A 14,597-nucleotide genomic window follows, 5' to 3' on the forward strand; every position below is an offset into this window, starting at 1 on the left:
CAGGTGACAGGGTAAAACCTTTTTAATCAGGCAGGCTTTTAAAAAAGGTATTTAAGATTGTCAGGAGCTGCTGTGATTTTATATGCTTTTAATGATGTTTACTGTTTAATACTTGTATATTTGTATATTTTAAGTTGTATCGCAATGTTTTTAGTTGTGAGCCGCTTTGAGTCTCTGTATGGAGAGAAAGAGTAGGATATAAATAAACATAATAATAGTAATAATAATAGTGCAGTTTTCTGGCATTGTATATTTCTGCCGCTTCTGTGACTGTTCATTTGTATTTTGATTCTGTAGCCCACTTGTCGATGGATGTCCAGAATCAGCAGCATCCACCGCGGTCCTTTTTATCCTGGGCGACGACCGAGCCAGTATAGACTTCGTTTTGATTTGATTCTCCATAATACCAATGGGTTAGGTGCTCTTAGTTCTGCTCCTCAGCTGAGGCCTCTCTGGCTTGGTTGGACCTGCCGGTAGTTACACTACCGCCAGCACAGCCCTCAGTCATCATTGGAGCAGTTAAGTCCCCGCACCACGTCAAGTATTGGAAAATGAGCACGCAAAGATACTGTGGGACTTCCGAATCCAGACTGACAAAGTTCTGGAACACAACACACCAGATATCACAGTTGTGGAAAAGAAAAAGGTTTGGATCATTGATGTTGCCATCCCAGGTGACAGTCGCACTGACGAAAAACAACAGGAAAAACTCAGCCGCTATCAGGACCTCAAGATTGAACTGCAAAGGCTCTGGCATAAACCAGTGTAGGTGGTCCCGGTGGTGATGGGCACACTGGGTGCTGTGCCAAAAGATCTCAGCCGGCATTTGGAAACAATAGACATTGACAAAATTACGATCTGTCAACTGCAAAAGGCCACCCTACTGGGATCTGCACGCATCATCCGAAAATACATCACACAGTCCTAGATACTTGGGAAGTGTTCGACTTGTGGTTTTGTAAAACGAAATCCAGCATATCTATCTTGTTTGCTGTGTCATGCAATAAAATAATAATAATAATTCTGACTGGCAGCCCAAGTGGTTTTCCACAATATCAGGCAGGATTTATCCCTAGACATACCTGGTGTTCCCCGTAGTCTTCCACCTAAATACTAAGTCTGATCTTGTTTTAGAATATTTCAGAGTGTCTTTGGGATAGTACAGGGGCTAATTAATTGCACTGCTGTATTGAAATTTTACAAGAGAAATCCTACCATATTTGGCAGTGCAGAAACAGTTAAACAAAGTAGATTCCAGTTAACTATATGAATATGTTCAGATTCAAATTTTGTTTACACTTCCAAATTCTCTGTTGGGTAAAACAGAACTGTCTTTCCAGCTACTGCCCTGAGTCCTTTTAATTCTAAATGGCATGAGTGGCTTGAGGTCCAAGTAATGGGGCGCATCTCCATTCAGACCAGTAGTGCTTGGGGAGGAAAGTTTTGGGATGATGGGAGAAGGGAAAATGTGCTTGCTCTGCCATTCCAAGCCTGACTTGGAACTACAAGTCATCAGTTCCTGGTTGACTGGACTCACAAACAGAAAGGCCCCTTTTACACTGCCATATAAAATCTGACTTATCTGTCTTGAACTGGATTATATGGTAGTTTAGATTCAGATAACCCAGTTCAAGGTAGATAATGTGGATTATCTGCTTTGATAATCTGGATTATATGGCAGCGTAGAAGGGTTCCAAGAGTCTTGTTAGGAGTGAGGGATACACAGCAATCTTATTGCGATTGTAGGCCCTTCTAATGCAGTACTTCTAATATCAAACTTGAGATCGCATGGTACAGTGGTTTGAACATTGGATCAGGACTTTGGAGACCAGGCTTTGGGTCCCTAGTGGGCTATGGAAATCCACTGGATGACTTTGGATAAGTCACACTGTCTCAGAGGAAGTTAACAGCACCCCCACCCCAAATCTTGCCAAATCTATCCTTAACCTATCCTTGACTTGAAGGTGCAAAATGATGTCAAAACTGACCAGGTACCTTTTAATTCAACCACCAAATAGGACAAGCCTCCCAACAAGAGAGTAGTTTCTAGATATCTGAAGGCAGGAGAGGCATGCTTTCCAGATGTTCACACTGCATGTATGGATATTGAAAGAGAGGACTAGGGGTGCATCTATACTCTAGAATTAATGCGGTTTGATATCATTTTAATTGACATAGTTCAATGCTATGACATCACAGAGGCTGTAGTTTTAGAAGGTCTTTAACCTTCTCTGTCAAAGAGTGCTGGTGTCTCACCAAACTACCCTGTTTCCCCTAAAATAAGACATCCCCAGAAAATAAGACCTAGTAGAGGTTTTGCTGAATTGTTAAATATAAGGCCTCCCCCGAAAGTAAGACCTAGCAAAGTTTTCGTTTGGAAGCATGCCCGCCAAACAGAACACCAGAGCATGCAGGATCGGTAAATGTACGTACCATAAAGTGTTGTACATGGAAATATTGGTAGTAACAAGAAATTCTTGATAGGATTCAGAGTTTATCTGGTTATGCTGGTTTGTGATGACAACTACTGTACAGTATACAGAATATAATATAATATACAATAATATATAATAATATAATATATTGGCATCTCCATTTCTAAGATCAAGAGCCAGCATTGTCCATAGACACCTCCAAGGTCATGTGGCCATAGGCATGACTGCATGGAACGCTGTTATCTTCCTGCCATTGTAGTACCTATTGATCTACTCACATTTGCATGTTTTCGAAGTGCTAGGTTGGCAGAAGCTGGGGCTAACAGCAGGAGCTCACCCCGCTCCTTTCGGTCATGGCCACATGACCTTGGAGGCATCTACAGACAACGCCAGCTCTTCGGCTTGGAGATGGAGATGAGCACCAATCCCCAGAGATGGACACAACTAGACTTAATGTCAGGTGAATAATAATAATAATAATAATACAGTAGAGTCTCACTTATCCAACATAATATTACTAATAATATTACAGTAGAGTGGTATAGTTCAATACAGTAATATATAATATTATAATATATAATCTGTATTTAATTGCTTATGTTTTATTCTTTTGTATTGTTGTGTATTGGCATCGAATTCTGCCAGTTTTGTAAGCCGCCCTGAGTCCCTTCGGGTGAGAAGGGCGGGATAGAAATGATGGAAATATATAATAAATGTTCATTTTTTTGTTCAACAATAAATGTAAATTCTTCTTCATGGAAAAATAAGACATGCCCTGAAAATAAGACCTAGAGCATCTTTGGGAGAAAAAATTAATGTAAGACACTGTCTTATTTTCGGGGAAACACGGTATAACCCCCATGGTAGTTAACCCCATTATCAAACCCCAATAATTCTACAGTGTAGATACACCTCAGGCCACAGGATACTTGGGATGGGATTGGTTATCACTTGAAAGAAACAGTTCTCACCCATTTTATTTTACTCTGCAGAAAGCTCTTTAGAACATAGCAGCTTAGGCCTCTTAGAGTTGTTCTTTTATGCAATGCTCCCTTCCTCTGAAGCCAGCACTTGAAAATCCCCCAAATCTCAGAAGCAACAAGAACTCAAAATAATTTTGACTTCCATAAAACACTCTTCTACTGTTCTCATTTTGCATGTACAGTCCCAACTGATCCTTGTTTAGTTGTTTTTACAATGTTGCAGTTTTTCTCTTTCCTATATACTCCCTCTGTCCTCAGCTTACTGTAATTGAGTTCAAGATGAGTTCAGAGTGCAAAAGTAGTTTGCTTTGACTTACCTTAGCAGGGAGAAAGGCAGGATGGATCAAAATCCTTCCCTTCCCAGGAGGCTCATGCTGCAATCTCTCCTGCTTGTGTGTTCTTTCTAAATAATAACTTTTGCTATCTTAGCCACATTCTAATGTTGCTTGGCTGGACATGTCCCAGTTTTCATCTCTGAAATGTTGGAGGGTATGAAAGCAGGAAAGAATGAGTTCACATGACTTTTGATCTAAAGACAAATCTGGAATTACGGTAATTCTTTATTAATGTGATAATTTAAAATAGAGCTTTTAAAGCACTTTACATAATTGAAGTAATCAAGGCACCAGATTCCATCAGATCTTGGGATCAAAGTAGGCTTAGCCCTTGTTAGTACTTGAATAAGCGACTCAATGAATACCATTACAGTGTAATTGTATGCACGTCTAATTAACACTAAGTACTACTCACTTTTAGAAGGAACTGGCAAAACTTATTCTGAATATTCTTTGCCTAAGAAAAACGTATGAAATTCATGGGTCAACAGGTTATTTGAAGGCCCATATACATAATAATATTTAGCATTTTTTTGCCCTTTTCAAGAAATCAGAATATTTCTTTTGTGCCACTTCATTAAGGGCATAATTTTGGAAATAAACTATTGAATAAAGATCAGAAATACTTAAGTACAGTTCTGTTAAGAAGAAAATCGCCATTAACTTAAATGAGCACAGAACCTGCATATTTAAACATCTTGTTCAGCTCTGTTATGATTTGGCAATGAAACATTTCTGTTTCTTCCCTGGATAAACAAAAAGTTGATATCGGCTGAATTTAGTTTTCTCTTGAACATTCTTCATAGGACATTCTTCTTGCTCATCCACTGCAATTGAAGCTCGATAGTGCTTATTATAGTGAAACTTGTTTCGTCAAGCTGAGCAAAGAGATATGACTAGAAGCCTGATGAACTGGATAAGAATTCTTGTTACCATTTCCACGAAGCTGCTGTAATATAAATTAAAGTGAGTAACAGTTAGGTGAAATAGTTCAGTTAAAAGAATAATTGAAGTTAGTTGTGTATACATATTTCAGTTATGCCCGATTAGCATAGTTAATTGGGAAGGTCTAGTGGTTCATTATAATTGAGCAAATTTCTCTGCAGTTTTGGAAGATTTACGGTGCAGTTGCTCCACACTAAGTACCACTTAGTTTAGTGGGAATTGAGTGTGTGTCTGCCTTCAAATCACCTGTGGACATATATGAATTTGAATTTCATAGGGTTTTCTTAAGCAAGGAACACTCAGAGTTGGTTTTCCCAGTTAATTCTTCTGAAATATAGCCTACAGGACCTCGTATTCATTGGTACTATCCCATCCAACCACTAACTAGGGTTGTCCTTGCTCAGCTTCTAAGACAGTGGTTCTTAACCTGTGGGTCCCCAGATGCTTTGGCCTTTAACTCCCAAAAATCCTAACAGCTGGTAAACTGGCTGGGATTTCTGGGAATTGTGGGCCAAAACACCTGGGGATCCACAGGTTGAGAACCACTGTTCTAAGACCATACGGGATTGGTCCTATTTAGACAATGGGCCCCAACCTTTTTTTACTCAAGGAGCTCTTTTTAGAGTAAATTTCTATGGTGGAGCCCCAAGTTAATAGTGTTTAGGCATAGTGTTACAGGAAGAGGAAGAGGGGATAGATAGTAAGGGAATGTAAAGAGCTCTCTAAACAATTGTGAAATGTCCATGCAGTGAAATTGTATTTTAAAACTTTGAAATTTACCAAAACAGCTGTTTATTCTCAACTACTAATAGACATGATTTTGTCCAAACTTGACCATACGTAAAAATTCTTCCAAAGTTCAATAAATCAAACCAAATTTCTGTTCAGAATGTAATTTCTGTTTTTTATTTTGATTCCACTTTTTATTTCTTATTCTTTGATTTCATTCAGTTTTTATTTATTTTATTTTCCTGGAGTGGCCAGAGCCCGAGGGAAGGAACATAGGTTGAGAACCACTTCTTTAGGTATTTAGATAATTCTTCAGTGGGAATTACTACCCAGTAAATGTGTATAACTTGTTCAGACTAGATGGATCTCGCTTAAATCGCCCTTGTTGTAAACCCCCTATGTGTTAATGCCTTTGCTTTACCTAATAGTGGATTCTTTTAAAATGTACTATGTCCTCCTGTATTTCAAGCCTGGACTTGTGACTGAGCTGACCTGAGTAGCACTGAAAGTATCAAAGGTGACTTCAAAAAGTTCACCTCTTCTGAGTGCTTTCCTCCCAGCTCTTTGCTGACATCTGGTGTACAGAAAAGGCTAAGCATTTTAAATAAAATATTAATACAGTAGTCTCACTTATCCAAGCCTCGCTTATCCAAGCCTCTGGATTATCCAAGCCATTTTTGTAGTCAATGTTTTCAATATATTGTGATATTTTGGTGCTAAATTCATAAATACAGTAATTACAACATAACATTACTGCGTATTGAACTACCTTTTCTGTCAAATTTGTTGTATAACATGATGCTTTGGTGCTTAATTTGTAAAATCATAACCTAATTTGATGTTTAATAGGCTTTTCCTTAATCCCTCCTTATTATCCAAGATATTCACTTATCCAAGCTTCTGCCAGCCTGTTTAGCTTGGATAAGTGAGACTCTACTGTACATAATTATGTCGAAGTAGCCTAAATGCCTGGTCTTGGAAGCCCAGCAGGGTCAGCACTGATAGAACTTAGATGAGAGGCTACAAAGGAAGACCAGGTGCTGTAGGCTATATTTCAGATGAAGGAACTGGCAAAACTATCTTGAGTATTCCTTACCAAAGAAATCTGTATGAAAGTATTGGGGCCATCATACTTTCTTTCCATCCTTAATACTATTAAACTTTCCAAATTAAAGGATGCTTGACAGCAGCTTAAAAATATCACCAATGAAGAAATAATATGAGATGCAAGCAGGGAACTGGATCTACCCAACAAACTCTTCTTTTCTTATTGACTGGCTTAAGCAGTATACAGTTATGGACAAATGCTACTGGTGCTTAAACAAATATTCTATTCAGTGTATTATCCTTCCTTATAATTATCGTATCTAGCTGTAAAGTTAAAAAGAATTCATGGAAATGTCCCAGTGATTTGCACTATGCTAGTTATTTTTCTGTCTAAAGAAAAAGTTCAAAGGAAAAAGGCAGATTTAAGAGTGGTGCTTACATGTAAAGGTAATGGCACTCCATGCAGTCATGCCGGCCACATAATCTTGGAGGTGTCTACGGACAACACCAGCTCTTCAACTTAGAAATGGCATTGAGCACCAACCTCCAGAGTCAGACACGACTAGACTTGATGTCAGGGGAAAACCTTTTACCTTTACCTATATATAAAATAATTTGTGGTGATGATTAGCAGCTTACCAATCCAACTCAAGTTGGGAGATCTGGCAGCAGCTATCAACTATGGCAGCTATTCTGAACCTTTGTATCACAAGAAAGGGCTCTTGCCTCTTCATACCCTCTGAACTTCTTGGATGCACCCGGTGGACAACATCTGAAAATAGGATGCTGGATATAATTGATCTCTAGGGTGATCCAGGCATTTTTTTTTATCAATGCTGAAGAATCTCCATGTTTTGGTGCCATCTTCTTTTGAATACCACTTGATATGGGGGCAGCCGATGGGCTCTCTCCACAGAAAAAGATTAATGCTAGATTATACCGTGTTTCCCTGAAAATAAGACAGTGTCTTATATTAATTTTTGCTCCCAAAGATGCGCTAGGTCTTATTTTCAGGGGATGTCTTATTTTTCCATGAAGAAGAATTCACATTTATTGTTGAACAAAAAATGAACATTTATTATATACTGTACAGTAGTTGTCATCACAAACCAGCATAACCAGACAAACTGTGAATCTTATCAAGAATTTCTTGTTACTACCAATATTTCCATGTACAACACTCTATGGTACGTACATTTACCAATCCTGCATGCTCTGGTGTTCTGTTCATTGGGCATGCTTCCAAACAAAAACTTTGCTAGGTCTTACTTTCGGGGGAGGCCTTATATTTAGCAATTCAGCAAAACCTCTACTAGGTCTTATTTTCTGGGGATGTCTTATTTTAGGGGAAACAGGGTATGATACTGTAGAGAAGTTGTGTGTTAAACAGAGATTATTGATATGATTTTATTTGTTTGTTTGTTAAAAGAAAAAAAAGGGTTATATATTAGCAAGGAAAAGCCTAACATGGAAACTAGCTGGAAGCAGCATTTGGTAGGTTGCCATGGTAACACAGCTTCCCTTGGGAGAAAAGGGGCGTGGCTAAGATGACAGTTGGAGGATATTCCCTTTTAAAAGTTCAGTTGCTGTGGGGGTTTAAAAAAGGACGGTTGCGGTTAGGTTTCGGAAAGATTAGGAGCTGGGGAAATCAGCTAAGGACGGCAGCTTATGGTCACTCAGGGGAAAGGCTGGGAATATAAGCTGACCGGGGGAGTTTAGTATACTGTATTGAAGAGAAGTTATTTAAGAAACATCCATTCAAGAAAGACTACATTGTAACTTAAGATCCGGAACGTTTACTGATTGAAACCATACGCTTATGTACCAAAAATAAACTTGAATTTTGTTATTGTTCATAAAGATAAGTCTCCTTGCCTCTCTGTAAGCCTGTTACCTCACGTTGGTGGCAGTTACCGTACCTATCTATATAAGTTACCGTACTTTCCTATATAAGTTACCATCTTTACTCATTTAAACCCAATCAGTTCCGTTATCCTTCCTTATCCACTAAATCATCCCTGTCATACATTCACACATCCTCCATCCCTCCCTCTCACACACGCGCACATCTCCTCAATTGGAGGCAGTAGTGGGATTTAGACAAAGATTTCCCCCTGCCTGAGTTGAGTATCACAAATTGGGCTCTCTTCAATTGGTGCCAAGCGGTGGGATACGTTTAACATCTCAAACTAAGTGCCTTGAGACCGCATAGTAAGAAATCGTGAGGTAAAATTTAAGGAAAATGGCTACTAGACTACAGAAGAAGTTAGCAGGAGAGGCTAGTGAATACCAAGGAGATAGTTCGGACTCTGAGCAAACCCCTGAGACAAGGGAAACCCTTAAATATAAAATTGAATTGAGAACATTAGAATTGGAGGATAAACAAAGAGAAAGGGAGGATAAGCAAAGAGAGAGAGAATGGGAGGAAAAACGATGGGAACAAGAGAAGGAATTGAAAATAATGCAGCTAGAGAAGGATAAGGAAATAGAACTGAGACGATTGGAATTGGAAAAAGAGAAATTGGCACTGTCTCAACCACACATTATTAACCAAGAAGGGAATGGTAGGACTGAAGCGTCTGATCTACTTCTGAAGAGATTCCCAAAGTTTAATAAAGATGATGATGTGGAAAAGTTTTTGATTTCTTTTGAGAGGTGCTGCAGAGATTTTGAAATTGATGAGGGAAAATGGATGCTTTATTTAAGACCCCAGATTTGTGGGAAATTGTTAGAAATATATGGTGATGTACCTGAAGAGTCACACCGAGATTATAATTTCTTTAAAAAGCAGGTACAACAGAAATTGCAACTCACACCTGAGTTTTATCGTTTAAAATTCAGATCTCTGAGGAAAGAAAAGCACCAGAGCTTCGCACAAGTAGCTTCAAAACAAGCTCAATTATTTGATAGTTGGCTCAGAACCTCAGAAGTGGAAAATTTTCAACAGCTGAGGGAATTAATTAAGTTGGAACAACTGTTTCAATTAGTGCCCTCAGATTATCGGTGGTTAGTTCAAGACAGAAAGCCATCAACTGCCGATAAAGCGGCTTCAATGACAGACCAATTAATCACTCTGAGGGAAGGATTTAGGAAGGATGAGGGACTAAGTGAGAGAAGGCAGAATAAACCGCCATTTTACAATTATCAAACACACACACAATACAAAAAGACGCCTGCAGTAGAAAACACCGCCTACAGGAGGCCTGAGGTAATTAATCAGACCAAACCTGAGGTAAAAGCAAGGTGCTATCAGTGTGGGAAGTCTGATCATCTAAAATACCAATGTCCTCTTTTAAGAAGAGATAAAACATCCTTCTTTATGAATAAAGAGCCCAAAGAAAATACTGTTAATAGTGATATTAAGTTGCTAAGCAATACTGAAAAAGTCCCTAGGGAGAAACAATGTTTATTTATTTTATCCGATGAATTTTCTGAAGATTATTTAGAGCCTATCACTATTGTGAACCAACAAAAACAAGGTTGGAGGGATACAGGATCCCAGGTGTGTGTTATCCACCCAAAATCGGTACCTCAGAAATATCAAAAGCCCACCTCTGAGATAAATCTAAAGGGTTTGGGACCAGCTGTACCAGCTGAGGTAGTATCTCTCCCAATTGAATACAATGGATGGAAAGGGATCTGGGACGTTGCAATTAGTTCAGATATCCCTCATGAATGTTTAATCGGCAATGACCTAGCTAGACAAGTTAAGAACTGGAAAAAGTTGTGTGAGGAGAAGGAAAATTACAACAGAAGCCCTATTCAGGAAGCAGTGTGCTTACCTATTCAGCCAGAATCTGAACAGGGTCCAGAATCCAGTTCCGCCATTATCGAAATTGTTAGTAAAACAGGGGGAGCACAAGAAATTAAACAAGCTCCGGAGGAAGATGAATCCCTGAAGCCTTTGTTTAAGCAAGCTGAAAGTTTACCAGATTCAGCAGAAGAACTACCCAATAAATTTGTTACAAAAGATGGTGTGCTTTATAGGGAAAGCAAAAGTGTGAAATCAGAAGACAGGTCAGGAGTACATAGCCAGATTGTAGTGCCAGAGAAGTTTAGAAATCAGATTATGGGGGTGGCACACGATAACCCTCATGGTGGACATTTGGGAACCAGAAAAACTACAAAGAGGATTGCAAGAAACTTTTATTGGCCAGGCATGTTCCAGAGTATAAAAAAGTTCTGTCAATCATGCAATACCTGCCAAAGATTGAGCTCTGGTAGAGACAAGGTGAAAGCGCCTCTGATTCCAGTGCCAGTGATAGAGGAACCATTCTATCGAGTGGGAATAGACATTATAGGACCTCTTTGCAAGCCAAGTAGACGTGGTTATAGATACATTTTAACCATGATTGACTATGCTATGAGATATCCAGAGGCAGTAGCTCTCACCAATATAGAGACTACCACCATTGCCAATGCATTACTATCCATTTGGGGAAGAACTGGATATCCTAAAGAATTAATATCGGATTTAGGGACACAGTTTACCTCAAGACTCATGAAAAAACTGCTTGAGTTATGTGGTATTAGACATATTACCTCTACGGCTTACCACCCGCAAACAAATGGGTTGGTGGAAAATCTGAATAAGACTCTAGTAAAAATGATAAAATCATACAGCCAAGAGAGACCACATGATTGGGACATCGAGCTACAACAACTGCTATTTGCTTACAGATCTGTCCCACAAGACAGCATGGGCTATAGTCCTTTTGAACTTTTATATGGCCGGAAAGCTCGAGGTCCATTGGATCTAGTTAAGGAGTACTGGGAGGCGAGACCAGCAGCTGATGCAGTTCCAGTGGCCGAATATTTGACCGATCTTCAGTCAACCATGAGAGTGGCGAGAGACATCGCGCACGAACATCTAGCCGTAGCCCAGCAGAGACAGAAAAGCTACTACGACATTTCAGCCAAGCCAAGATTCTTCAGTGTTGGAGATGAAGTTTTGTTTTTATCACCCACCAAAACTAATAAGCTCCAGATGGATTGGACGGGACCTTGGAAAGTCACAAAGAGACTTAATCAAGTGAACTATGACATCCTAGATGAACAGTTAAATATTGGGAAAAGGGTCCATGTAAATATGTTGAAACCCTATATTGGAAGATCAGCTAATGTATGTTTTATGATTTCAGAAGAATCTGTTCCTTTTTCTTTTTGGGAAGGTGATCGCACCTTATGTAAAAATTTAGATCAGGTGGAGATTAATTCTGATTTGGCCCAATCTCAACAGAAAGAACTAATAGGAGTTTTGAATAAATACAAAGATATGTTTTCTGATTTACCGGGAAGAGTCCAAGGAGTGGAGCATCAAATTAACACTGGTGATGCAACTCCCATAGCATCCCCTCCTTATAGGGTAACTGGGAGATTCAATGAGTGTATCGATAGGGAGGTAAGGGAGATGCTGGATTTAGGTATTATAGTACCTTCCAGTAGTCCCTGGGCTTCGCCAGTTGTCTTAGTTCAAAAGCCCGACAAGACTATTAGGTTTTGTGTTGACTATAGATTGCTAAACAAGGTGACCCAAACAGACACTTACCCAATGCCCAGATTGGATGATCTTTTAGAAAGAATTGGAAACTCTAAATTTATTAGTAGTATTGACCTTACTAAAGGGTTTTGGCAAGTGCCCATGGCACCACAGGACCAGCAGAAAACGGCTTTCAGGACCCAAGGGGGACTCCACGAATTCACAGTTCTTCCTTTTGGACTCAAAAACAGCCCCGCCACCTTTCAAAGGTTGGTTGATAAAGTTTTAAGCGGCCTAGGAAGTTTTTGTGTAGCCTATATAGACGATATAGGTATCTTTAGTAATTCATGGGAAGACCACCTGAAACATTTGGATTTGGTGTTAAAGCGATTGAAAGAAGCAGGCCTAACCATCAAGGCTTCTAAATGCAAATTAGGGAATAACACCACTAAATATTTGGGACATTTAGTAGGAGGTGGTTGTATTAGACCAGACCCTACTAAAGTAGAAGCGATTCATAATTGGCCAATTCCTAAAACTAAAAAACAAGTAAGATCTTTCCTTGGATTGGCTGGGTACTATCGCAAATTTATCCCCTCCTTTAGTGATTTGGCGGCCCCTCTTTCGGACTTAACAAAAAAGAAGAACCCCAACCAGATAATTTGGACTCCAAATTGCCAATCTGCTATGGATAAATTGAAGAAAGCCATCACCTCAAATTCAGTTTTAAAGGCCCCAGACTTCGAGATTCCTTTTATTTTAACATGTGATGCGTCTGATGCGGGTTTGGGTGCTGTCCTGAGTCAGAAAGATCCAGAAGGGGAAGACAGACCTATATTGTTTTTAAGTAAAAAGTGGCATACGCATGAATACAGCATGTCCACAATTGAAAAAGAATGTTTTTCTATTATTTGGTCTATCAAGAAACTTAAACCTTATTTGTGGGGTAGGAAATTTATTTTGCAGACTGACCATGCACCATTAAAGTGGTTAGATAATGTCAAAGGAACTAACAATAAATTATTAAGATGGAGTCTAACCTTACAGGATTTTGTTTACGACATTAAACATATTACAGGTAAAAAGAACGTGGTAGCGGATGCACTATCTAGGGTAACTTGAATGATGAAGGTTTGTATTTTATGATTTATGTATTGTATCTAACTTTGTGTTTTATTTCAGGAATACTGTTATATATGTATATATGTATGTACTAATTATTTTTGCCATTCTAGGCATAGAAAAGGCAAAAATAATCTTTCTAAGGGGGGAGGTGTAGACGTTGTGTGTTAAACAGAGATTATTGATATGATTTTATTTGTTTGTTTGTTAAAAGAAAAAAAAGGGTTATATATTAGCAAGGAAAAGCCTAACATGGAAACTAGCTGGAAGCAGCATTTGGTAGGTTGCCATGGTAACACAGCTTCCCTTGGGAGAAAAGGGGCGTGGCTAGGATGACAGTTGGAGGATATTCCCTTTTAAAAGTTCAGTTGCTGTGGGGGTTTAAAAAAGGACGGTTGCGGTTAGGTTTTGGAAAGATTAGGAGCTGGGGAAATCAGCTAAGGACGGCAGCTTATGGTCACTCAGGGGAAAGGCTGGGAATATAAGCTGACCGGGGGAGTTTAGTATACTGTATTGAAGAGAAGTTATTTAAGAAATATCCATTCAAGAAAGACTACATTGTAACTTAAGATCCGGAACGTTTACTGATTGAAACCATACGCTTATGTACCAAAAATAAACTTGAATTTTGTTATTGTTCATAAAGATAAGTCTCCTTGCCTCTCTGTAAGCCTGTTACCTCACGTTGGTGGCAGTTACCGTACCTATCTATATAAGTTACCGTACTTTCCTATATAAGTTACCATCTTTACTCATTTAAACCCAATCAGTTCCGTTATCCTTCCTTATCCACTAAATCATCCGTCATACATTCACACATCCTCCATCCCTCCCTCTCACACGCGCGCACATCTCCTCAATTGGAGGCAGTAGTGGGATTTAGACAAAGATTTCCCCCTGCCTGAGTTGAGTACCACAAATTGGGCTCTCTTCAGATACTAAACCAGATGAAACGGGTTTAGTAGAACCCAGGATTCTCCTTTTGTAACTGTTTGTCTGCATGTGACTGCTTTCTTGGAAATCAGTCCCCAAACAGTGCTTACTTCTAGGCGAAATACGAATGGGATGGGCCACTCAAGGATTACCAGTCAGTGTGTGACAGGTGTCTATCAGACATAAACCAACGCAGCTAGATAGTAGCTTCCACTGAGACGACTACTAAGTAGAAAGAAACTTTGTGTTGGCATGTGCTAATACGCTGGGATACACAGATGTTTAGAGGCTGCCTGGCATCTGAAGATGGAGGTTCCATTATCCAGCTGTCAGGTTTTCTTACCATCATCTGATGCTTCCTCAACATCTCCTATCATCGATGGTACAGAATTGTGTGTACACACAATAGCACTTATTGACTTATGAAGACCCCAATAATTTCTTAAGAGTTTTCACAGAGGTATTTTTTCCTATTTCTTCTTCTTAAATACAGCCTGGTATTCATTGGCAGTCTCACATCCCAATACTAACCAGGACTGATCCTGCTTAACTTCCAGATCAGACAAGATCTAGTGCCTCTTAAGGTATT

General features: G+C 39.2%; 1 protein-coding gene across 5 annotated transcripts in view; it reads left to right on the plus strand.

Moving 5' to 3' along the window:
* The window catches only part of LOC103279995 (uncharacterized), a 35,731-nt gene extending 21,588 nt beyond the window's left edge, over positions 1-14,143 (plus strand). For all 5 annotated transcript variants that reach the window (XM_062983746.1, XM_062983735.1, XM_062983741.1 and 2 more), the window contains one exon: positions 298-14,143. In XM_062983746.1, coding sequence (XP_062839816.1) covers positions 8,717-13,075 — 4,359 coding nt within the window. In that variant the 5' untranslated portion in view covers positions 298-8,716 and the 3' untranslated portion in view covers positions 13,076-14,143. The remainder of the gene's footprint in view (positions 1-297) is intronic.
* The last annotated feature ends 454 nt before the right edge of the window (positions 14,144-14,597 follow it).

The sequence above is a fragment of the Anolis carolinensis genome, chromosome 1, assembly GCF_035594765.1.
Source record: "Anolis carolinensis isolate JA03-04 chromosome 1, rAnoCar3.1.pri, whole genome shotgun sequence".
Classification (NCBI taxonomy): domain Eukaryota; kingdom Metazoa; phylum Chordata; class Lepidosauria; order Squamata; family Dactyloidae; genus Anolis; species Anolis carolinensis.